Source organism: Girardinichthys multiradiatus, chromosome 5 (assembly GCF_021462225.1).
Source record: "Girardinichthys multiradiatus isolate DD_20200921_A chromosome 5, DD_fGirMul_XY1, whole genome shotgun sequence".
NCBI lineage: Eukaryota > Metazoa > Chordata > Actinopteri > Cyprinodontiformes > Goodeidae > Girardinichthys > Girardinichthys multiradiatus.
Genome location: NC_061798.1, coordinates 12,338,782 through 12,363,512, shown reverse-complemented (window position 1 = coordinate 12,363,512; position 24,731 = coordinate 12,338,782). Strand labels below are relative to the sequence as shown.

At 38.5% G+C, this 24,731-nt stretch overlaps 2 protein-coding genes and 1 long non-coding RNA gene across 5 annotated transcripts; all 3 read left to right on the top strand.

Annotated features, from left to right (window-relative positions):
• Positions 1-642: 642 nt before the first annotated feature.
• On the top strand, positions 643-1,184 carry LOC124867672. Its single transcript, XR_007038128.1, has 2 exons — positions 643-1,019; positions 1,123-1,184. It is a non-coding gene; the product is annotated as an uncharacterized LOC124867672 (long non-coding RNA).
• A 4,802-nt stretch (positions 1,185-5,986) lies between these two features.
• fip1l1b (FIP1 like 1b (S. cerevisiae)) lies at positions 5,987-18,039 on the top strand. Of its 3 annotated transcripts, none has more exons than XM_047366736.1 (16): positions 5,987-6,117; positions 6,259-6,343; positions 6,644-6,698; positions 7,009-7,084; positions 7,223-7,335; positions 8,179-8,243; positions 8,358-8,468; positions 11,265-11,395; positions 11,515-11,633; positions 14,214-14,313; positions 14,398-14,554; positions 14,647-14,728; positions 15,651-15,703; positions 15,856-16,069; positions 16,361-16,507; positions 17,472-18,039. In XM_047366736.1, exons 1-16 carry the CDS (start codon positions 6,112-6,114, stop codon positions 17,614-17,616), a joined length of 1,659 nt encoding a protein of 552 aa, XP_047222692.1. In that variant the 5' UTR covers positions 5,987-6,111; the 3' UTR covers positions 17,617-18,039. The 3 variants fall into 3 exon arrangements, with proteins under 3 accessions (XP_047222692.1, XP_047222691.1, XP_047222693.1); XM_047366735.1 differs by having other exon boundaries at positions 15,648-15,703; XM_047366737.1 differs by having other exon boundaries at positions 5,990-6,117; positions 15,648-15,703; positions 15,856-16,045.
• A 2,001-nt stretch (positions 18,040-20,040) lies between these two features.
• On the top strand, positions 20,041-23,950 carry LOC124868719. The gene is made up of 6 exons (XM_047366240.1): positions 20,041-20,299; positions 20,894-21,036; positions 23,071-23,132; positions 23,228-23,341; positions 23,521-23,619; positions 23,704-23,950. The coding sequence occupies exons 1-6, from the start codon at positions 20,189-20,191 to the stop codon at positions 23,826-23,828; spliced, it is 654 nt and encodes a 217-aa protein (XP_047222196.1). The 5' UTR covers positions 20,041-20,188; the 3' UTR covers positions 23,829-23,950.
• Positions 23,951-24,731: the final 781 nt, after the last annotated feature.

Below are 24,731 nucleotides of genomic sequence, written 5' to 3'. Positions count from 1 at the left end.
AAAATTTCCAAGTCATTTAATGAGCAGCTAAACAGGACCCACTTAGACAGTGAAAGGCCATAAAAGCATTAACAGTACCCTTTGCATTAACAGCAACGTCTTGCAAACACAAGCAGAAGTCATTAGAGTCGGTTTACTGACTATGAGCCCACAGCTGCTGCGTCTTAGTGTCATAAAAAGGAAAGAGGCACAGATATCTGGGAGAAGAACAGATATGCAGTACCTTACAAAACATTTTGTCATATTGCAATCTCAAACTTTAGTGTTTTGTGTGATAGACCAACTTAAAGTAATGCAGAATGTTGAAACAAAAGGAAAGGTATATAAGGTTTCCAATATTTTTTATAAATAAAAGTCTGAAAAAAAAAGGTTTGGTCTGCATTTTTGTTCACCCTCCCTGAATCAATAATTTGTTTAACCATTATTTGCTTCAATTACAATTCTGTTTTGAGATTTGTTATAAGGAAACAATTGTGATTTGGTTGTGTGTGTGTTTTTGTGTTTCCAACGTTGTATTCAGTTTCCCAGATGGTGCTGTAGTTCTCAGGTGCACTGGTGGACAGGTGCGTCTTGTTCTGCAGATTGCTTGGAGGAGTATTTAAGCAGGAGGCTGCCAGCACTTTTATGTGAGAGAGTTTGCCTACAGTGGTAACAAGCTCAGCCACCTCTAGACTAAGCTTTGGTTTTTGTGCTCCTTTGCAGGCAGAGAACCTGACTCTAGGATTTACTGCCTCAGAAGACTCTGTGGCTAAAAACTACCTACAGACTTTGCTTCCTGAATTATTGTCTTTGACTGGATTTCACTCTGGCTGGCAGCCATCCTGATTCCTTCGTTTCTCTGCATCTGGACACCAAGCGTATGCTGTCCACCCTCCTACGTAAGCCATTACAACTTGGATTACCTCACGGTTTTTGCTCACCTCAGAACAACACCAGGAGAAAACATCAAGACGAACACTACTTATATGGACTTAAACCCTGAATCCCTCAACCCCTGGCGACCTGACTACATCAAACTAGTAAGCCGTTCGCTATCCCAGCTCAGAGTTTTTGTCACTAGTTTTTTTTTGTCTTATTTCAGTTCCTTGTCTCACCAGTTCTCTTCCCTTTCCTTCCATACAGTTGGAGATTTACTCGTCGTTTTTCCTGATTATTAGTCACTCAATAAACATACTTTTTACTGATTTTCGTTCTCTGGGGTGTTCTTCTGTATGTGGATCAGATCTGTGTCGAACACAATGACAGGTTGAATGAGATCTGCAAAGAATAGGGGGGGAAACGTCAGGCTTTTGGTGCAAACTGAAACGGCTGTGACAATTTCTTTTGTAATTGATTTGGGGTCTGAACACAAACCCAATAAGCTGATACATGCAGGGACACACAAAGGTCACAGGAGAAAGCAGCTGTGTGAGGTGCTAAGTCTGAATATACAGCCAAAGCCTATCTGCTGCATCTTTTAGAGTAACGCATTTTTCTGTTCTGCATTACAGTGCATTTTTATTTAATACTGGATACTTGGGTAAAAGAAGAAAATCACTCAAACTTTGCATTGAAGTATACTTTAACACTTGTCCACAGTAGCAAGCTAGGTTTTGGAGACTATTTAAACATGTTTACAAACTTCCTTGAAAGAAGTGTTTTGACTTGACTTTCTAAAGCAGTTTGTGTATGTTTTTAAAAACAAGCCATCTAGGAAATGGCAAAAATTTCTAGTACCACCATACTGGCAAACATTTTAAAACGCTAGTATGACAGGATTTTGACCTTTTCAGGTTCTATTGTATAATCTGTAAAATATTTTACCCATTTTCTTATCTGTATGGCTGTGCATGTTTGTCAGAAGTAAACCTTTTCAAGCTCAAAGTTGGAAAACTTAAATGTAAAAGTCAGAATTCCACGTGACTAAGTCTTTGCAATCAAAAATTGGTCTGAATGTTAATAAGAGTGAATAAATAACTTAAACTGTCTTGCACAAGGAGGTGAGACTGATGACACTGGAATCACAGAGAGCATGAAGTCAATGCGAGGAACAAAGAGAACCAGTAAGTACATATACTGAGACAGGGGTAGAGAAATGGCAAGTAAACCGAAGAGGAATGAGTTGCAGCTGAGGCAGAGGGAAGGCAGAGCAATCAGATGAAATGTGGAGCAGCTGAGGCTGAAAAACATCAGAGCAGAAACACACAGACCTAGGGAAGTATCTAAATGTATAAAGAACAGAACACAAGACTAAACTAGTGTGATGAGAAAACACTAACAATAATGAACACAGAAAATGATCAAAACATAACAGAAAACCTAAACACAAACACTCAAGGATCATGACAAATTTTTCTCATGAGATATTTCATACAGTACTCTACAACCATTTTTTTGTGAAAATGTAACTTCAGTGTTTCAAAGTACAAGCTGTAGAGATATATCATTTTGTTTGCTTGGATTGCTAGAAGTAGGTAGCTTAGCCAAGCATATTCACTGGCAGATTCTACTGTTTTCCCCACAGTTCTTCAGTTCAGCTGCTAGTAAAAATCTAAACCAAGTAATGTAAAATAATTACATAACTTTTTTTATTTAAGTTACTACAATAATTCTCATACATTCAAAGCTCATTTTAGGTATAGAACTGGTAAAGCATGTCCTATATAATATTATTAAATCACTCAGAAACTTGGCCGATATCATGAAACCTTAACAAACTTCTGACCTGGACTGAGCTCCAAATGTTTCAGAATCCTAACAATGCCTCTGCATGGCAGCCATATTCGATGTCAAACTCAAGGCTTCTTGGAGACCTCTAACTTTCCATGTCAGAATACTGACTTCAGACCCTGCTTTTGTCGCATTTCTGAAGTGAGAACTTGAAAATGTCTAAATTACAAAGAGAACACACCATAAATCACTGCCGAAGACAGAGAGTGATAAATAGTAGTCAAGCCGTTTTTGAACACTTTTCCTGAAGGGAGACGTGTATCATTGTCACAAAACACGGTGCTATTATAATATCCCTGCTCTAGTGCACTTCGTTCAAATGGTTGAATTTCCCTCTCGACATGTAATCAAGTTTGACCAGGATTCAGTTGGATTTAACTGTTGTATACAATCTTATGGGCAGATGAGACCAACTCACAGCACATCACCCTGAAAACACCACTGTGAAACATGGTGGTGGTGGTATCATGCTGTTAGGTGTTTCTTCAACACAGCCTGCAGGACCTGATCAGAGTTATTCAGAAGATGGATGAAGGTAAATATTGGCCAGTCCAGTAAGAAAACCTGCTTAAGGCTGTAAAAGACAGTAGCAGTCAGCAGGAAGCCTAAATACAGAGGAGATGCGATCAGTTGACAAGGAAATCAGGTGAGTGTAATCAGTGGAACATTGAGTAGCAGTCTAACACTGACACACAAGAAATAAACGAAATACAAAAACCAGAAATAAATAAAATGTTAAATTCAAGCAATGAACTAATAAGGCAAGATCTAACTGCAAAAAAAAAACAACCCTAATTTACAAAAACCCAAAACAACCCCAAAATGATCAATACACAAACACCCATAGATCATGACAGAACCTTATAACTTTATTTAGTGTTATTATATTACATAGGTCTAGGACTTAGAATAGAATAGAATATACAGCTGTACAGATACTAAATGACAGAAGTGAGGTTTTTAAAACAACCTGATATCCACCAAAATGTCTATTTTTGTTCCTATATGACAGAACACAAGTAAGGCTAGATCATCATTGTTGACGGATCTCTCAGAGATATCTAAAACCTGATTTTACAGCACAGATTTTTCACAGTATTAGGTGATAAAATAAATACAAAAATAAATACAAAATATAAACAAAAGAGCTGTAGACTTTTACAGTCTGTCAGGATGATCTTTGACACAATAAGCACAAGTATCTGATGCTGCTGACTCTGCAGCCTTCTGGTTCCATCTCAGATTTCTATACATTACAGCAGGAGTTTCATTTGTCATGGAAAGAGAAGCATAAGCAGAGCTAAGTTATAATTCACGCTTACTAAGTGCTTTGCTGTCTTGCCCACAGTCTAGGGCTGCTTGCCATACTTACAAAGTGTGGTGCATCATGAATTGTAGAAACAGACAACAATAATGGGCCAATATTGAACTGACAACTGCGTGGGACACAATTAGTATTCTCACAGATCCCAAATGAATAAAATTGTGTAATCAAAAAGAAAGACTGATGAAAAACAATGGAAAATGTTTATAAATTTCTTTGGACTTTTTTAATATACATTGATTAGCAGAACAACTCATTCCACTTGAACATTTTTGCATTTTGTCATGTTACAACCACAATCCTCAATGCATTTTATTGGTACTTAAAATGCATTTCTACCAAGGGAAATGGTACCTGGAGACATGCATTTGGATTTAAACTCCCCTTTCAGAACCCCCTTTCAATGCATTTACAGCTGCAAGACTTTAATGTGTTTTTACCAGCTTTAAATATCAAGAGAATATTTGCTCACTGCTGCCTAAAAATGTAGCTTAAGCTCAATCACATTGGATATAGATCTGAATTTTGACTAGGACATTCTAACACACCAGAATGCTCTGATATAAACCATTCCATTGTAGTTCTGGCATCATGTTCAGTCTTGTCCTGCTAGAAGGTGGATTACTGCACCAGTCTCATGTGTTTTGCACCCAGTAGGTTTTTTTTTTCCAAGATTATCTTTTATTTAGCTCCATCCATTATCCAATCAACTTTGACCATCTTCTCTGTACCTGCTGAACTACAGCATTCCCACAGCTTGATGGCTGCACAAACAAGTTTCAAAATGAGGATAATGTGTTCAAGTGTAGGTACAGAGTTAGTTTTCCACCACAAATAGTATTTGTCATGTAAGCCCAAATGTTTTGGTCTTATCTGACCGGAGCATATTCTTCTACTTGTTCTCAGTGCTCTGTCTCCTACATGGCTTGTGAGAACCTGAAAATAGGATTTCCTATGGCTTTCTGGTTGCCATCCTTCCATGAACGGCAGATTTGTAAAGTGCCCGACCAATTATTTTTTTTTACAGATTACCTCTTCTTAGCTGTGGATCTCTGTAAGTCCTCCAAAGTTACTATGCCTCTCTTGGCTGTTTCTTTGATTAATGTTCTCTTTGTCTGGTCACAGTTTAGGTGGACAGCCATCTCTTGGTAGGTTTGCAGTGGTTTCACACTTCTTCTATTTTCAGATCATGGATTGAACATGCTTTCAGAAGATATTTAAGGCTTGAGTTATTGTTTTATAACCTTATCCTGCTTTAAACTTCTCCACAACTTTCCCATACCTGTCTGATGTGTCCTTGGCTTTCACAATGCTGTTGTTCTCTAAATCACCTCTGAGGTCTGTTTCTCATTCGGCAAAGTAAAGTATTTTTTTCCCTTATTTCGAACACTAATCGTCATATCCACATTTAAATACAAAATACTTTCTTATAGTCAAGCGTTCTTTTAGAGCATTTTCTCCCTCTGGATATGATACATCTAATGCAGATCTATGACACTTGACACTCTCAGTATTAAACCAAAATAACATCAGAACTAATATGAAGTGACTGCAACCCCACAATTAAAGCGATAATTCAGATTTTATGAAGTGAGGATTTGTAAACAGGTCATAGAAGTTATCTCATCTGCAGGTTAACTCTTAGTGTCTTCATTTAGCAAAAATCCAGAACAGTTGGACCTCGGTGCTGAAGCTAACAACTATGCTAAGGCCAAACCCTTACTAAGAACCGAAGATGCCGAATATACATTTCCTGTCAGAGTAACTGTTTAAAATAAAAAAAATCTGCATACAGAGCAAAATTGTTGCAGTTTTAGTGAACTTAATGGACTAGCTGTTAGCTTTAGTCTCCAGGACCAAATCTAAGTCAACTGCAGACAAGACATTTACTGCTTGTAACTTATTAACAGAACCCCACTTCATAAATCATAAACTGTCCATTTCCCAGGTACCAACGTGAAAGAAGACAGTAGGTCATTTTGACCAGTTGGGGGCGCTGTGTTTTCTTCTCCAACATCCTAACCTAAGCGGGCCCAGCAGCTTCTTCCGGGCGTCTCGCTGCCTTGCAGAGGTTGAATATGAATGTAAGAATTAATATTTTACATTCGTAACCAAATTTTCCCGTTTAAGGGAGAAATAGCGCCAATAGTTTTGAATTTCTAAGCGTTATTGAGCCTTGCTGCTTCGGCAGTTGGAGCTGTTGCTGATTTTTAACTGTACGTTAGCTCAACATGTCTGCGGAGGAAGCGGACAAAACAGCCACCACTGACGCCAGCGCCGGCGATGAGGAGGAGGAATGGCTGTATGGAGGTAAAAACAACCAGAAACAGCTCCCCTCGGCCGACAGAGACACGTGTTAGTGTTTGTGCAGCTCTGAAAACAAAGCGTTAAGCAGTTTTTACCTCTCTGTGCTGTGAGATGAACGGAGCATTAGCCTGGAAGCTAACTAGCATTGCCTGTTTGGTTTGGTCTTTAGGCCTTTAGCATCAACAGCATGATTCAAAACTAAACATTAAAGAGGATTTTAGCCTAATATGATGAAGCATAAGTTATTTTTAAACATTACTTTAATATTGTTCGCTAAACCATTGTGTTTGATTTGTATTTCAGATGAGTCAGAAAGCAAGGAGGAGGATGAAGAAACTAAACTGAGTGCTGCTGTCAGGTAACTGAGAACTATTGCCCAGGTGAAGACATATATACATGTACAGAACTGGGAAGAGTGACTGATGCTTTGATTACATCACAGGACTGTACTACTATAAAACTGTATTTTGGTCTGGATCAGCCATCTCTCCATCATCTGCACTGTACAGTACGCTCCACTTTATGCATATGAACACAAGTCCAGAACTGGGAAGAAAGTAGTTAATCTATCATTAACTTTTATTTTTTAATCTCCATCCGTCAAGGACGTGTTGGTTGTTGAATTTTCATCCTGTCGTTTAGTGTCTAATTGTGTATGAAATCTGCAGTGCACCTGCTGAGACTTCAACAGACGATGCTGCTGTTGCTGATGTACACGCTACAGGAAACGGAGTGGCCTCTGAGGCACGTAACCCCTTCATATCCTGGCCCTTCTCTTTTGTCTATGCTTTAACCTTCCTGTTAGCCTACAGTTGTTTCCTTTTTTCCATCAAATTAACATTCACGGTTTCATATGTGTCACATATTTTTCTGAATTCTCAGGTGCCAGGTGAAGCTGCAGGGGAGGATGTGGAGAGTGACAGCGACAGTGATGACGACGACGATGATGTCCAAGTTACCATTGGTGACATCAAAACTGGAGCACCACAATACACGTAGGTTTCCTTAAAATAATATTATAAAGATGGTATATGTTGATACTAAGCTGTAGAAACATCTCAAGGATTATTGTTGGAAACCGGATGCCCCTGAGCTCTATTGTCAGCTTCGTGGCAAAGGCTGTTAATATACTTATGCACATCAGATTTTTGAGTTTTTGTTATTTTTAATGTTTGTGAAAATAAAAAAAAACTATTTTTATCTCATCATTGCAGGTTGTTGTGCATAGAGATTTTAGGGAAAACCGAATTTAATTCATTTTGGAAAAAGGCAGTAACATAACAAAATATGGAAAAAAAATCAAGCGCTGTCAGTACTTTCCAGATGCACTGTATATTACAGACGTATGTTACATTGGTGCCATGCATTCAGTCTTTGCCTGTAATATATTTGGTGAAACTTCTTTAATTAGAAGTTAAAGAGGTGGTAAAGTGGTCAAGTCATTAAGAAATAGCAACTAAGTTGTTTCAATGCCAAATGTTGGCCAGAAGGCTTTTTTTTAAAATAAAAAGCCTTGCTGTTGAGATGAAATTAATGACTTTATGTTTTTTTTTTTTTCCAGTAGCTGGATAAACTGCTTACAATATGGAGTATATGTTTATGACCCAAATCCGAAAGCTAACACTTTTTAATTCAACTCCATTCAGTGTATTTAGGTAGTGCGGAGCCACAAACATTTAGTCTCAAAGTGCTTTAAAAAAGAAATGTCCAGCTTATATACAATAGATTTATTGTTTTAGCGCAAGTCATGGTTATAGGTGCAGGACAACATGCAAGAACAGGATCAGTTCACATCATCAGATTAGAACAACAGCTTGTCATCCTTTTCTTCTCTCCAGGACATACGGAGCCCCACCTGTTAATCTAAACATAAAGACCACAGGTTCCAGACCGTACGGACAAGGTGTCGCTCTTCATCAGTTTAATGTGTCATCTCATTTGACTGTTTTGACCTAAACCACTTTTACCTCTTTCTTAACCATAAATATGGTCACTAACATGATGTGTTCATTTCCAGTGACCACAAAGCTGAAGGGGGTGGATCTGGATGCTCCTGGAAGCATTAATGGTGTTCCTGTGTTGGAGGTGGACATGGAGTCCTTTGAAGAGAAACCCTGGAGGAAGCCAGGTCTGTCGAGCGTTCTCGTGTGTATTTTGTTATTGAATAGAAAACAGAATATCAAAAGAGATTTGATGCTTTGTAACAGTGGTTCTGTTACATATTTTTTACTGTGTAAACAAAGATCTAGTCCATGCAAATGTATTCAGCAGCAGCCCTGTACAATATTCTGGTAATTATACAGAATATTTTCTATAGTGATCAACTACAGTAGCAGGGTGGGTTGGATCAGTTCCTGCTTTTTACTGTTGTCAGCTTCAGTCTGGCTCCACCGTAACCTGTGTTATTATTAGTCACATTAGCCTCCAGTGCTTTACAAATAAACAGAGGGGTAATGGATGTGGGCACAGGTTTTTTTTTGTTGCTTCGCCATCTAGTTGCCGACTGAGCCGTCAGCTGATTAACATTTTCCTGCGTTAACTCATACCGCAGTAGAACGGAGCGTTGCATGGTTTGAACTCTCCGGCTGTGAAGTGCATCTTGACAGGGAAGCTCAGACCAACAGAATCTCATCATTTGACCGTCCGTGTCCTGAAACTAATATTTAAACAGATAGCGTTAGCTTATTTGTCCAAAAGATTTACTAATCCACAGTTGCAGATGCAGGAGCAAACTGACCTTTTACAGTACCTTGCGAAAGTACTCGGCCCCCTAGAACTTTTCAACATCTTGCCACATTTCAGGCTTCAAACATAAAGATATAAAATTCTAATTTTTTATGAAGAATCAACAACAAGTGGGACACAATCATGAAGTGGAATTAAATTTATTGGATGTGTCAAACTTTTTTAACAAATAAAAAACTGAAAAGTGGGGCGTGTAATATTATTCGCCCCTTTACTTTCAGTGCAGCAAACTCTCTCCAGAAGTTCAGTGAGGATCTCTGAATGATCCAATGTTGTCCCAAATGACTGATGATGATAAATAGAATCCACCTGTGTGTAATCAAGTCTCCGTATAAATGCACCTGCTCTGTGATAATCTCAGGGTTCTGTTCAAAGCGCAGAGCATCATGAAGACCAAGGAACACACCAGGCAGGTCCGAGATGCTGTTGTGGAGAAGTTTAAAGCCAGATTTGGACACAAAAAGATTTCCCAAGCTTTAAACATCCCAAGGAGCACTGTGCAAGCAATCATATTGAAATGGAAGGAGTATCAGACCACTGCAAATCTACCAAGACCCGGCCGTCCCTCTAAACATTCATCTCGAACAAGGAGAAGACTGATCAGAGATGCAGCCAAGAGGCCCATGATCACTCTGGATGAACTGCAGAGATCTACAGCTGAGGTGGGAGAGTCTGTCCACAGGACAACAATCAGTCGTACACTGCACAAATCTGGCCTTTATGGACAAGTGGCAAGAAGAAAGCCATTTCTCAAAGATATCCATAAAAAGTCTCATTTAAAGTTTGCCACAAGCCACCTGGGAGACACACCAAACATGTGGAAGAAGGTGGTCTGGTGAGATGAAACCAAAATCAAACTGTTTGGCCACAATACAAAACGATATGTTTGCCGTAAAAGCAACACAGCTCATCACCCTGAACACACCATCCCCACTGTCAAACATGGTGGTGGCAGCATCATGGTTTGGGCCTGCTTTTCGTCAGCAGGGACAGGGACGATGGTCAAAATTGATGGGAAGATGGATGGTGCCAAATACAGGACCATTCTGGAAGAAAACCTGTTGGAGTCTGCAAGAGACCTGAGACTGGGACGGAGATTTATCTTCCAACAAGACAATGATCCAAAACATAAAGCCAAATCTACAATGGAATGGTTCACAAATAAACGCATCCAGGTGTTGGAATGGCCAAGTCAAAGTCCAGACCTGAATCCAATCGAGAATCTGTGGAAAGAGCTGAAGACTGCTGTTCACAAACGCTCTCCATCCAACCTCACTGAGCTCCAGCTGTTTTGTAAGGAAGAATGGGCAAGAATTTCAGTCTCTCGATGTGCAAAACTGATAGAAACATACCCCAAGACTTGCAGCTGTAATTGCAGAAAAGGGTGGCGCTACACAGTATTAACTCAAGGGGGCCGAATAATATTGCACGTCCCACTTTTCAGTTTTTTATTTGTTAAACAAGTTTGACACATCCAATAAATTTCATTCCACTTCACGATTGTTTCCCACTTGTTGTTGATTCTTCACAAAAAATTTGAATTTTATATCTTTATGTTTGAAGCCTGAAATGTGGCAAGAGGTTGAAAAGTTCAAGGGGGGCGAATACTTTCGCAAGGCACTGTAAGTTGCTCTCAACCTTCAGTGTTGTAGTGCAGCTTGTAAGCGTTAGCGCAGCTAGAATGTGGCATTATTGAACATTTCGGTTTTTTGCCCATCAGTCTACCTCATATAGAAAGTACATCGAACAACGCTTTGTGTTTGCCTTCTTGGCTATAGAGGCGCACTTATGTTTTTTTTCTGGCTGTTCTTGCCATGTTGGCAGAAATTGAAACTTCCAGCAGCAGCTTAATGTTTTGGTCAGATGAGCGAGGAGGTGTGGAGAGGCTGAGTGTCTCTGTTACAGCAGCGCTGCTGCTGGAAGAAATGTGACATTTGGCTAGTGTGAATGGGTCAGTTAATATCGATTTTGACGCAAATGAGTAACTTTGAATAATACTTTTTTTTTCGGTATGGATTATATCGACGTATCAATTCTTTTGACAACAATAATCAGGTCTCAGATGCACATAATTTTTATTACAGCCAGACAAACAATGCTGAAATAAATGTCTTTATTTCCTCTCTAAGGTTTTCTATGCTGTAATAAACTGAAAGTGTCTTGGTGATTTGGTTTTCAGGAGCGGATCTGTCAGACTACTTCAACTATGGTTTTAACGAGGACAGCTGGAAGGCTTATTGTGAGAAACAGAAGAGACTGCGGATGGGCCTGGAGGTCTCTACAATTGGATCAGTGACGAGCAAGATCACTGTATGACATTTGTTCCTCCACCAGCTTTTTCATATCCATCTCGGTTATACCCTCAGACACTAGCTGCATGTAATGTAAAATCTTCAGCTAATAAGGACTTTCTCTCACTGTCTTCATAGGTTCAACAAGGCAGAACAGGAAATGAAAAGGATGTATCTAGTTTGGCTGTTCACACTTCCAAGACTGACTTTACATCTCCTGTCAGCCTGTACAAGTCTGCTGTCAGTCAGATCACCAGGTAACATCTATACTTTTGTGTTCTGGGACTGTTCAACTTAATCACAAATACGATTTACTTTGTAATCAGTAGTGAGGATTTTGAACAGGATGAACAACTATGTTTACAGTCATTGAATTTGCAGAAAAATCATATGCTAAACATACAAACATTTTGGATCTCAAATAAGGTATTTTACACTGTTGATCATAAAATATTTGTAAGAAAACCACAAAGACAACATATAGAACGAATAGCACATAGCCTGTTTTAAATAGCTATTAGTACAATAGATTTCGGTGTGTTCAAATAAACAGCACATGTATATTGTAAAAAACATCAATATTTCTTGTCACTCATTTCAGAAAGTGAATATTATATAGATTCGTTACACAGAGTGAAATATCTCAAGCCTTTATTTATTGTAGTTTTAATGAATTATGTCTTGCAGGTAATGAAAAGCTAAACTTCAGTGTCTCAGAAAATTGAAATATTACATAAGATTAATAAAAAAATATTTTCTTTTAAACAGAAATGTCAGGCTTCTGTTCGTTTCTCTGCACTCAATACATGGTTTGGTCTCCTATTGCATGAACTACTGCATCAGTGTGGCGTGGCATGGAGGAGATCAGCCTGTGGTTCTGAGGTGTAGTGGAAGCCCAGGTTGCTGCGATAGCTGCCTTCAGGTCATCTTCATTGTTGGGTCTGATATCTCTCATCTCCCTCTTGACAATACTTCATAGATACATTTTAGGGGTTCAGGTCAGGCCAGTTTGCTGGCCAATTAAGCCCAGTAACACCATGGTCATTGAACCAGCCTTTGGTACCTTTGGCAGTGTGGGCTGGTACCATGTCCTGCTGGAAAATGAAATCAGCATCTACATACAGCTTGTCAGCAGAAGGAAGCATCAAGTGCTCTAAAATATCCTGGTAGAAGGTTGCGTTTACTGTGAACCTAAGAAAACACAGTGGACCAACACCAGCAAAACACCAGCAGATGAAATTACTCCCCAGATACTGACTGACTGTTGAAACTTCACACTGGACTTCAAGCAACGTGAATTCTTTGACTCTTCATTTTTCCTCCAGGGATTCTGGGACCTTGATTGCCAATAGAAAATAGGACATTGGACCACTGAGCAACAGTCCAGTTTTGTCTCTGGTTCAGGAGTGACTTGACACAAGGTGTGTTGTGGCTCCTAATGCGCTGACTTCACACTCAGTCCACTCCTCGCGAAGCTTCCCCAAATTCTTGAATACATTTTCCTCGACAATCCTCTCAAGGGTGCGATTATCCCTGTTGCTGGTGCACCTTTTTTCTATCACATTTTTTCCTTCCACTTAACATTATGAATATGCTTGGATACAGAACTCTTTGAACAACCAACTTCGTTAGCAGTGAGCTTTTGTGGCTTACCCTCTTTATTTAGGGTGTAAATGTCTTCTGGACATCTGTCCAATCAGCAGTCTTCCCTATGATTGTGTAGGCCATAATATGACCATTACATAACATCTGTACCATAACAAATGTAAGTTGATGTTGTGTAATATAGTCCATTTTTAACACAGGGAGTTTAGTGTTTTCATTATCTGAAAGCCATAATCATCAAAATAACAAGGAATGAAGTTTTGAAATGTTTCACTCTGTGTCAGGAATCTATATGATACAAGTTTCACTTTCTTACATATGTGACAAACATTTTTAAAGATTTTTTTTTTTTTTTTTTCAGATGTACTTATAGTCACAGTTACTAAAAGTTTGATATGGGGTTCCCCAGGGTTTAGTACTGGGACCAGTACTATTTCTTCTGTATATTAATATTTGTGAAGCTTCTAAACTGCTGGAGTTAAAGTTGTTCACACAAAAATTGTATTTTATTGTTGAAAGGAAATAAGTCAAGCTTTTCAGACAATACAATGTCTACTGGTAATTTACTTTAAATCTAAGTTAAATAAAATTAATTGATTATTAGTATTTGTCAGTCAGTCAGTTAGTATTTGTTTTAATTACCTGCCAAATATTTTTATGAATGTTGCTGAAATAAGAATATTTGAAATAAAATTTCTTAAAGTAATTATAGAAGGCAAATTACCTTTGCAGTGACAAATTATGTCAAAACAATATTGCATAAATTCAAAGTTAAATTAACTAAGGTGTCATAACATTTAGTTTTTTTTAATAATTCTTCAAAAAAGAGCAAAAGAATCATAGATATAACTAATCTTATAAACCCATCAAATCTATCTTTTGTTAACTAAACACATAAAGATTTAGGAACCTTGTAAATGTTCAAACATCTGAATTGATAAAGCAGGAACATAATTAATTACCTGTAAGTTCTCTAAGCATTCAGAGATCAACATTAGCAGGACATTGGTTTCGTAATATCATGCAGCCTTAATAGATGGATAAATTTAAGTATGAAGTAGATAAACCACAGATGTTTGGTTGGTTAGGTGTCACCTATGCATCACATTGTCATGTTTACCAGACCCATCAATCATTGAACGTGATTTTCTTCTTCTTTTTTGAAGAAAATATTTAGTTGTTTTGGGTCCTACTCTGGCTTTTGTGTTTGTATTAAAATATTCTTTCTGCAGGAAGACGAGTGGTACCATTGATGTGATTGGTGGACAGATGGCCACAATCAGCAGAGTTGAGGGGCGACGCAGACACAATCTGGAGGGCAACAATATCCAGGTACAGAAGCAACTAAAGCAAGTCACTGCTAGTTGTGAAGTATGTGCCAACAGTCCCCTCTGCCGTCTGTTTTTGCGCACACAGGTGATCTCTGAGCATACAACATCAGAAGCTGAACCAGCCGCAGCTAAGATTCCTACCTTCTTCCCCCCTGGACCGCTTCCTCCAAACATACCCCCACCTCCTTTTCTCCCTCCTCCACCAAATGTCAGCACTGCACCTCCTCTCATACCTCCTCCCAGTGAGTTTATTTTCTCCTCTGATCCTGTGTTTCTTTATGAATATGTGTTTCTTTTATTTTCCTTATTTTTTCCATCATGCTCTACCTGACAGGATTGCCCATTACAGTCCCTCCTCCTGGTTTCCACCCTCCAACAAGCGGCCCTCCACCTTCTTTAATTCCCACAATGGACAGGTAACACCATGACAACTGATTGTAAACGTGTTGATTGTACATTTGTCAGAGACTTACAGTTTTCTTGTCTGTGACCTTCCTGACTGCAGGGGCATGTTACTAATGCTGCTTACCTAAACATGTTGTCGCTTGCCATTTAAAGTCATTGAACTTTAAAGTTGTGTTCTCTTCCAATACAGCACTAAATAACACTCACACTCTCTGAGTCAATGTGTGAGAACTCCAGGGCTTTCCTAGTAATAAACTTTCCAGTTCAGGAAATGCTCTTTTCCTACTTTCTGAGGCCTTCAGAAAAACGATTGTAGCAGCTTATAAGTCTGGACCTTTGCTCTCTGAGAAAAACATGAAGGTCAGACTAAGGGTTGCCAGACAGAGAACAGAAAAAGACCAGGACTACTGGAATAAAATTGAATTATCTGGACACAGGTTTGGTATAAATGAAATACAGCATTTCAGGAACAGAACCTCATGCTGGACGTGCCATGGGATGGGGATGCTTTGTGGCAGCAGGACCTGACCAGCTTGAATTTTACTATATTTCACAAGCTGTTTGCAGAAGATATGCAACATCTTACAGCTGAAAGTGAGAATTGGGGCAAACTTTTGTCAAACTGACTGCAGATTGGTAGAAGGTTACAAGAAGTCATTTCAGTTAAAAGGGGGTAGGGTGTTCTAACTTTTTTCTCTTTTAAACTTTTTAATCATATTTTTATTGTTATTTTTTATTTAATGGGTTCATTAAAATATATATTTAAAATATATTAAGTTGGAAATCTGTATCAGTGTATTCCTTAATAAAGAACAGAATATTTTATGACGTGTCCTTATTTTTTCACACGACTTTAAACATAAAAAAAACAGGACCCTCAGTCAAACTCTAAGCTATCGCTAACATGGTGCCTTTCATCTGTTTCCAAAGCAGCCACGCTGGAGGCTACGATGGTCGTCCTGTCCCCCCGTTCCCCTTTCCTCAAGGTAGAACTTTCAGTGTCAGTCTTTCTTCTCGCACATCAGAAACCTACCAAAAAATTAACTGAACAATAGATGTGATGTCAGTACAGATTTAATCTGTATCTAATTTCCAGCAAACACTTAAATTTAAACTCTCCTAATTTTTACCTTTGCAGGTGCTTACCCTCCACCTTTAGCTGGAGGTGTGCCTCCCCCATGGCCCCCCATGGTGGACAACAGCAAGCCGTGGGACTACTATTCTCGTCGAGAGGACAAGAGAGACAAGGACCGAGACAGACCCAGAGAGAGGACGCATGAGCGGGAGCGAGACAGGGAGCACAGCCCCTCAACCATGAGCTACACCAGGTCAGACGGACAGACACACACATGGTGTGTATTCTGCAGCAGCCTGAACATGTAATAAGTCTGGCTCAGACGTTAGATAGAAATCAATGCTGATGCTGTTCAGTGGATTGAATGTCAGCCTTATTGTGACATACAGAAAAGTGCCTTTAATCAAATGGACCCACATTGTGTTGAATTTCACTTCAGAGCAGATAAGGAGTAAATACAGAACACCCATTAACCTGGAAGGACTGTTTGTACCCAGATAGGCGTGTACATGCCCGTCCAGGCTTATGTGGTCCCATGGTAATGATAATTCTCTATCTGTTGCCATAGCGATGAGGAGCGGTATCGCTACCGCGAGTACCCCGAACGTGGTTACCCAGAGCGTCATCGTGACCGGGCCAGCCGAGAAAAAGAGGAGAGGCACAGGGAGAGGCGGCACAGAGAGAAGGAGGAGGGACGTCACAAGTCCTCTCGCAGGTACACCAACACACCTGCATGCAAACGTTTTTACTGGCCGTTTTAAATGCATTCTTCTTCACCCAGATGTTACTTGCCTTGTTACAGAGCATGCAGTTTAATCGCTGATTCAACAGAGCATCACATGTTCAGAAATTTGGTTCAATCCTGCTTTGTTATATTTGTCTGGCACACAAGTAAATTCTTTTATTTAGTGGATTCAGATCAGACTGTTACTGATAACAGTTTTCCTGTTATCTTTAAATTTCCACCTGCAAATTACAATTTTTGTTCTAAACACTGAGCCAATCTAATTTGTTTCAAAATTAGGTTTAATATGTTGATGGGTTCTAAAAGTGGTACTTCTGAATTCAACAGAAAATGAAGGGATGATCTACATCTATCAGAAAGTGCAGTACATTTTTCCTTTTTTATGTGTTGTAATTATTTAAAATAAAACACCTAAATTGATCAAAACTGGAATCGGCATGCCAGTCAGCCCTCACAGAAAACTAAAAACAGTGTTGGCAGGAAAACCCTGATCGGTGTTTTTTTTCTTCATCTCTCTGTCTTTTATGTGACATCATGTCCATTTGTCACATGGATCTTGTGAAGCAATTCATTTGCATTTTCATTAAACTCAATGGAATTGATATTTACTGGTGTGTTTTGTTGTTTTCAGCAAATGACTTTCAGATAGAACCTCATGTCTGTGGATGCTCTTTTAAAAATATCAGAGAGATTTGAGCTGAAAGGCTCGGCAGAATTTATTTTTTATGTCTGTCATCTCTCCCTTATCAAACTCCTGTCAGGTGTCCTTTTTGTCATTCTGTGTCTTCATGTACCTTCTCCGTCTCTGTTGTCTCATTAATCCTTCCCCTATCTTTAGTCCAGCTCTGATTTCTGTACCCTCCTCCTGCTGATCCTGGCTCGCCCTTCTCCTCCTGTCTTTTATCCTTGTTTCACTCTCTTCTCTTTCTTACAGCAGCAGCAGTCGAAGGAGACACGACAGTGAGGAGGGCGACAGCCACAGGAGGCACAAACACAAGAAGAGTAAGAGGAGCAAGGAGGGCAAAGAGGCTAGTGAGGATATGGGTGCAGATCAGGAAAACCAAGAGGCTATGGAGTAGGGATGACCACCTCCTGTTTTCCCCTCAATTTGTCCTCATGCTGACAAAATAGGCGTGGAAGGGGGTGAGATTAATGCGACTTGTTCTCCTCTCCATCAGTCAGTTTCCCCTGCATCCTCTTGTTAAACCTCACCATCACTTCAGAATGGACAGAGGAGAACAGGAGCTGAAAGGAGAGCTGCTCATTCTTCTTTTGTTTCCACCAGTAAACACAGTTGTCCCTGCACCCACCTCCATCCTGTCCCTACCCTCCTCTCAGAGCACGGCCAGAACAGCTAGGTCATGTTCAGAGATTTCATTGTATATTCTGGACCATCGGTCTGATATGACCTTTTGTATTTTTGGTTTGATATCCTTTTGTTCTTGTCCGAAATTAAGACCTCAAAAAAAAAACGTTAAGTTTGATTAAAACACTTTTGATAAGTCGTCTCTTTGTCTCTTTATTTACAAGAATAGCCCAACATTCTGCATTTGTCCACAACAGATTTTGGATGAAGGGAGTTAAATTAGTGATTAATGTCTACACACCATGCAATATAAATCAACTTTTAATGTTATGATTTATTAGCAGGGATAGTCAAGAGCCTCACAGCACAAAGCTGCTTTATTTGACGACCAGAAATGATTTGTTTTAATTATTTAGCTTAAAAGATCAGCACGAAGTAGTTTAAAATTGTGACGTAATTGCTTATCGTGATTATACAGTCTATGCAAATGAAAATCTGAAAACTTTGCATGCATTTGTATCAGGCCTTCCTGAAAACTTTCCACTGCAACCACAGCTGCACATCTTTTTGGGTATTTTGTCCAACAGATTTGCTCATGTAGAGACTTTAAAACTGTTCGTCTTTGGAAAACAGCTCAAGCTCAGTCAGTTTGAATTTAGAACATCTGTAAACAAAAAATGGATTTAGGACCGGACTTTGACTGGTCTATTTTAAAGTATGAATTTGCTTTGATCTTGACCTCTATTGTTGCTCTGGCAGTTTTTGGTTCCCCTAATGGAAAGTGAACGTCCGTCACAGTCTCAAATCTTCTACAGCCTCTAATGTGTTTTAGGATTCCCTTGTACTTTGCTCCATCTATTCCCCACATCATGATGCTTCCTCCGCCCTGTTTTTAGTATAGGGTCAGTGATGTGTACTCAGTGATGAGCAGTGTTTCACATGGAGGCTTTAATTCTGATCTCATGTGATGAGAGCACCTTACGCCACACATTTGCTGTTTCCCCTCCATGATTTGTGGCAAACTAATAGGACTTTGTGTGGCTGTTTTTCTGTCCCCTTCACAAGTTTTTGGAGTACATAGCAGATTCTCTCACCTCAAGTTTGGAATTTATTTAGGGATATTAGAATAAAGGGGCCCAAACCACAGTTTTCAGGTTTTTATATGTAAAAGAAAAAAAATGAAAAACTTCTCTCCTTCCACATCACACATGTTTTACTTCTGATGCTCCATCACAAAAGTTGTAATTAAAAGAAGTTTGTAGTGGTAATGGGAAAAAAATGAAATATCTGTGTACTGAGCAATTTTCTGAATTGGGATTTTAAAACTACATTAAATTGCCCAAAGTATTAGGTCACACCACCAAATCAATATATTCCGGTGTTTCAGTCCTATGGCAGCGAATGTATAACGTTTGATAGAGACCTGTGTATACCAGTTTCCACTACATGTTAATACCTGACCTGCTGTGCTAGTCTGGAAATGTTTTTTTTTAAGGCTCTTTCAGTAGAGCACAGCTAGTGTTATCATCAGAGAACAAAGTTCAGATCAGCTAAGATTTTACCAAAATCCAAAACATTTTGTATAGTATAATTGAACTTTTTCGGAAGGTATTTTAGCTACTGAGTACAAGAGACACAACACGAGGGCATTTAGGAAAGGTAAAGGAGTATCAGTGATCATTGTGTTTTTTTGTAAAATTTGGTAGCATTATTCTTCAATCTTGGATTTTTATTGGGCTAAACCTGATCTACAAATATAAAGACCAATAAATGTTCTGGAATCAATATGCTAAAACTTTCCTTTTTAAAATACGTTGCTCCCTTATTGCCTAAAATTACAGATGTCTACAAAACAGATTTGTAAAAGCTCCACAAATCTGATTGGTACCACATAACAATGTACCTACAGTAAAGTGGAGTTTTCCATATTATCCAGCAAATATCATGAACACCTCAGAATACTCAGTATAAACATCCATTATGCAATGTGTGATAAAGAGATGAATATTACGATTTTTTACCATATATATTACCGTAAAACTGTGTATACTATAGTACTGTTGTGTAAAAGTATACGCAACATTCTTCAAAGCTCTCATTTCCATGTGATCTGATCGATTGTCCTTAAAAAAGGCCAAAGTCTGTTCCCTCCTTTAACCTTTAACTGTTTACTTTGGTTACATCAGTTAACAAACCTCTATGATTCGTTCCAGAAGGTGCACTATGGAATTACATTTGTGATTCGCTGAAGTTACAAATGTGAAGCAAAGCCTAGTCAGAAAACAAACAAACAAAGGAGATACTTTAAGGCGGCCACCGGGGAAATCGAGACAATCATCAGGAAGATGAAGTGTGTTGCTGTTGTTGTGCTGCTGAGTCTTTTCTCTGAGGGACTCTCTGCTCCACTGACCAGCTGTGATGCTCTGCTCAAACCAATAACTGTTAGCAATGAAGACGTAAGTCCTTGCATGATATGTGTTCCAGATTTAGACTAAAACTTAAAATGCAAATATTGAACCAAAGACTCCTTGTAAACTTGTCATAAATGCATAGCCACTCTCTGTTCTCTAATCAAATCAGCACAGGTAAGAGTTTATTCAGCAGCTTATTCACATTATTATGGTTTCCAGAGTAATTTCCTATACATAATATAATCTATTACTAAGAAACCTGTTATGTGTTAGAGAAAATGGACATGCACATCACTTAGAAATCTACCTAACCTTAAATAGTGAGCAAATTCCATGTATACTCTTAAGTTTATATATAAATAATATTCCCAATGCTGTGCTTGCCCAAGCTAAATTCCAGGTTCTTCCTGTAAAAGTACTGCTAAAGTATTGGGACCCTTTATGAACAATACCTGCAGAGTTGGTAAACAATTTCTGTTTCAGATTTATGAATATTTTGTCATTCCACAACCAACTTTGTTTACCTCAAAAAGTAAAGAAAATTACTTTCAAAAAACCTTAATGGAGCTCATGTCCAAATGTACATTATTGTTATCTTCTAACATATAGACTTTGCACTGTGATGTCTGTGTGCTGCAGATGTTGGGTCGGTGGTACTTCACTGGGGGCAGCTCTGACATCCCAGGAAGTCGCTCCCTGACACACCTGATGACCAATGTCTGGTTGGACCTGAATGTCACCTCAAGGAGCAACGTTCTGAATATCGTCCAGACTCAGAGGATGTAAAGCTGCCTACACAACAGCACTCTTAGCTGCATGTTTGCAGACAGAGAAACATGGATTTATTGATTTTAAACTGTAGTTCTTCACATACTACGGTCAAGTGTGCTTCTGTTTTGCAACACGTGCTTTACATGAAACATTAGTGCTAATGAATTGCAGATACATACAAATAGTCTTCAGTTCGGTCCAATAGCAAAGGGATAGCAGTCTAGAGATCTATATCATGTGAGATTTAAAAAAATGCGGAGATTAGATTTGTTTGAAATAGATGTTTTAAAATCTGCTCTGGAATTTTGTCAAATCTGACTGTCCATTAGCTCAATTACCCTACGAAATACCCTTTCTTCAAGTTGAGCTTGTTTGGACAACCATATAATGCAGATGCTAACCAGTGATAACAACCAGACCCCCTAGTCATAGCCTTTAAAATAAAAATCACCTGTAAATCTCAAAGCCTAGTTAGTATATGTGAAATTGTGTAACTAGTAACAACTTTCTTTGGCATCCATTATGCAGTCCAATGGAACTTGCTTTCTGGGACCCTTAAATGTATGTTAAGAGCATAATGTCATAATCAGATAAAACTCTGGAAAAATAAAAGGATTTGGTAATTTAAAGTTCAGAGTCACTGTAAAGATATTGACAGCAGTGAATTCCCAAAGCATATGACCTGAAAGGACTAACTCCAACTGTACTGTATGGCAAAGGATATTGTATACTGCATTTAAGTTGGGATGAAGGGTGTAGAATGCAGTGTGAAGATTTTTTTTTTTTTGCTGTGAAGTAATTGTCTTAACTTTATTTGTTTTCCATGATTAATCATCATGTGATCATCTGGGGATGAGAGTTTCTTTATATGGTCTATGAGTGCCCCCAAGTGCTTAAACAATTATTAGCTCATTAAATGTGAGATTGCACTGCCATAATCTGGTGATGCTTGAAGCATCTGGCATGCTGAGGGGAGTGAATTTTAATTTTAGCATGAAATCAGCTAATATTGTTACTGGGGCATTTGAGTAGCATTTGATTCCGAAGAAGTGGTGCATTTTTTGTTTTAAATATGATGTTAAAGAACTGTGATGGAGATTATTCCAACATGTCCCGAAAAATATGTGATCTCCTGGCCAATGATCAAATTATGTATGCTACAAAATCCAATGCTCCAGTATCCGATGTTTTAGATGGGGATGCTGGAAAATTATTTAGGCTAGGCATTTAAACATAAAAAGGTAACATCCTAGCAGAGTTAGGTGGAGTAGCCACATGATAAGAGCAACATTGCTTCCAAATAATAATACTCAAGTAGAAAAAAAATTACTCCAGTCAGACTAAAAAAACGTTTTGGTGAAAAGACTGCTCACTGAGTTACTTTTTAAGTGAAATGTCTGATTTTATTTTGTGTGACTGATGTAATCAGACAGAAAATAAAAATAGAGTAATGTGCAAATCTACAGTATGTACTTTCAATAAATGACATTTGTTTGTAAACGTATGTATAATTAAACAGTGCACACCACTTCCAGTAACAAGATATACTGTATGCAGCATATTCAGTTTTCCTCTAAATTGTGCAGCAGTCTCGGAAGATTGAAAATAATGTTAGAACGAGGAAACTTGTGTTTTTCAGTGTGGTGCATGTTTGATTAAAATCTGTCAATTTTTTACTTGGTGAAGTGACCAGGTGGTAAGAGCACCCAGAAACTTAAGTTCAAAGTAATAGTATTCAAGTTGAAGTAAAAAGTAAGGCGCCGTTCAACTACTCTTAGAAGTACATTTTTAAGAAGTTCCTTAAGTAAATGAAACTCATTACTACCTGCCCCTCTTTCTTTTGTAATAACTAGTTTTCCAATATTCATGAATGTAACTTCCAGGTCCACATATTGTCTTTGTCACTTTCCAGGTTGATATAAAATGGGACAGAGTGGAGAATTCAGGATTAAAACCTATTTTGGTTAATGGCTTCATATTATTAATTTCTGATTGCAGGCTAAATGATTTGTGTAAACAATGAGATTTTGTGCCTTTTACCATAGATTTGGCGAATGTTCCAGCTTAGCATACGACGTGATCTTTGAGAACAGCACAATGTTGATCGGTGAGTAAAGAAGAGGCAAGGGAGAATATTACGCACTTTTACGTTGATACAATTCCACTCTGCTCCCTGCTTTGTGCTGTGTTTGTTGTCCACAGAGCAACCTTTCTACCTTAAAGAAGTCTACCTGTCAACAGAGTGTGGTGACTGTCTGGTTGCCAAAGAGGACATCATCTCTGGAACAGATACATTTACCAGTCTTCTTATGTTTAGTAAGAACCATAATTGATCAAAAATTTGTATTTTTTGTAAAGAAATATTGAAAAGTGTCTTTTCTTTTTTCTGATTTGGCACTAAATACCAATATTAATTAAACATGTTGCACAGGCTTTACAAGTAAACCCACTTGGTCTTTAAAAATAGAGAAAATTGAAAGGAGACAACTTTTCAGGTAAAAGCAGGAGCATCTCACCTGCTGCAGTGGAACTGCTGAAGAAACAAGCAGAATGCCTACAGCTCCCAATGCCTATAATGATAAACTCAAACTACGGTAAGAATGTCAGCACTATTTTTTTTTTTGTTCCAAGTATGTTTACTACCTGTTGTTTACTATTGAATATTTTTCTGGAAACAGAAATCTGCCCTGACAACATCACGCCCTCTGAGGGCCTCAGTGCCCTCAACTCAGTACTACAGGCCAAGATGGGACATCAGGTGGCAAGACTTCTGGATATTGTTTTTGACATGTTTATAAACTGAAGGAATTGCTGCAAAAAGCTATAATATCGGACAATTGTGTGGAAATAAGTTTTAGTCTCGTACATACGTCATTTCTTTTTTTTATGAAAAATCATAATTGAAATAAAATTGAAATGGCAGAACTTTGTTGTCATAGTGTCCTGAAAGAGTGTAGCTGATATTTTTGCAGTTTTCATGTGTTTCATGTCTTGTATTACAAATACTACATCATACATACAGAATCAAATATATGCAAAATAAGGGGTCAGAGTGTGACATTTCAATAAGTACAAATCATCATGGTCTTATATGTTTGCATCAGTCTGCTGAAGCTAGTATGCCCACTGGTTTGATTTCTGTTTCACAGGATTATAACCATTGAATGGGAAACTGAAGTTTTTCCAGTGGGGAACTGTGGCCCAGTGATCAAGGCCCTCTCACCGTCTCCTCTCAGACATATCAAAATTCAACAGAAAAGAAAATTGCTCCCCTCTAATATGTCAAAAATAGAAAATATCTATATTTCTGGTAAATCCCATGAAATATAGGATATGGCGATACACCAGGCCGTGCACTAGTGAATAGCCTGGTGTGTCGCAAAATAAAAAACAAGGGATCACACAAAACCTCACCAGCAGCCCAGTACTTCAGGAGAAAAATGAGCGATGGTTAAAACAGCAGTCTATCAGATTCAAACCACAAATTTGGTACGAAAATCAGTCAATTTAGGCCATTTAAGTTTAAGATCAACACTGCACATCAATTAACCAGAAATCTGAGATGTGAAAGCATAATGATTATTCTGAAATAAAGTAGAAATAAACTCCAAGACATTGGTGCAGGAAGCAGAATAAAAGTAGCATGGCTTCAAAACTGACTTCCCTGCTTGATGACAGATAAAACAGATGATTGGGACATAAAGCA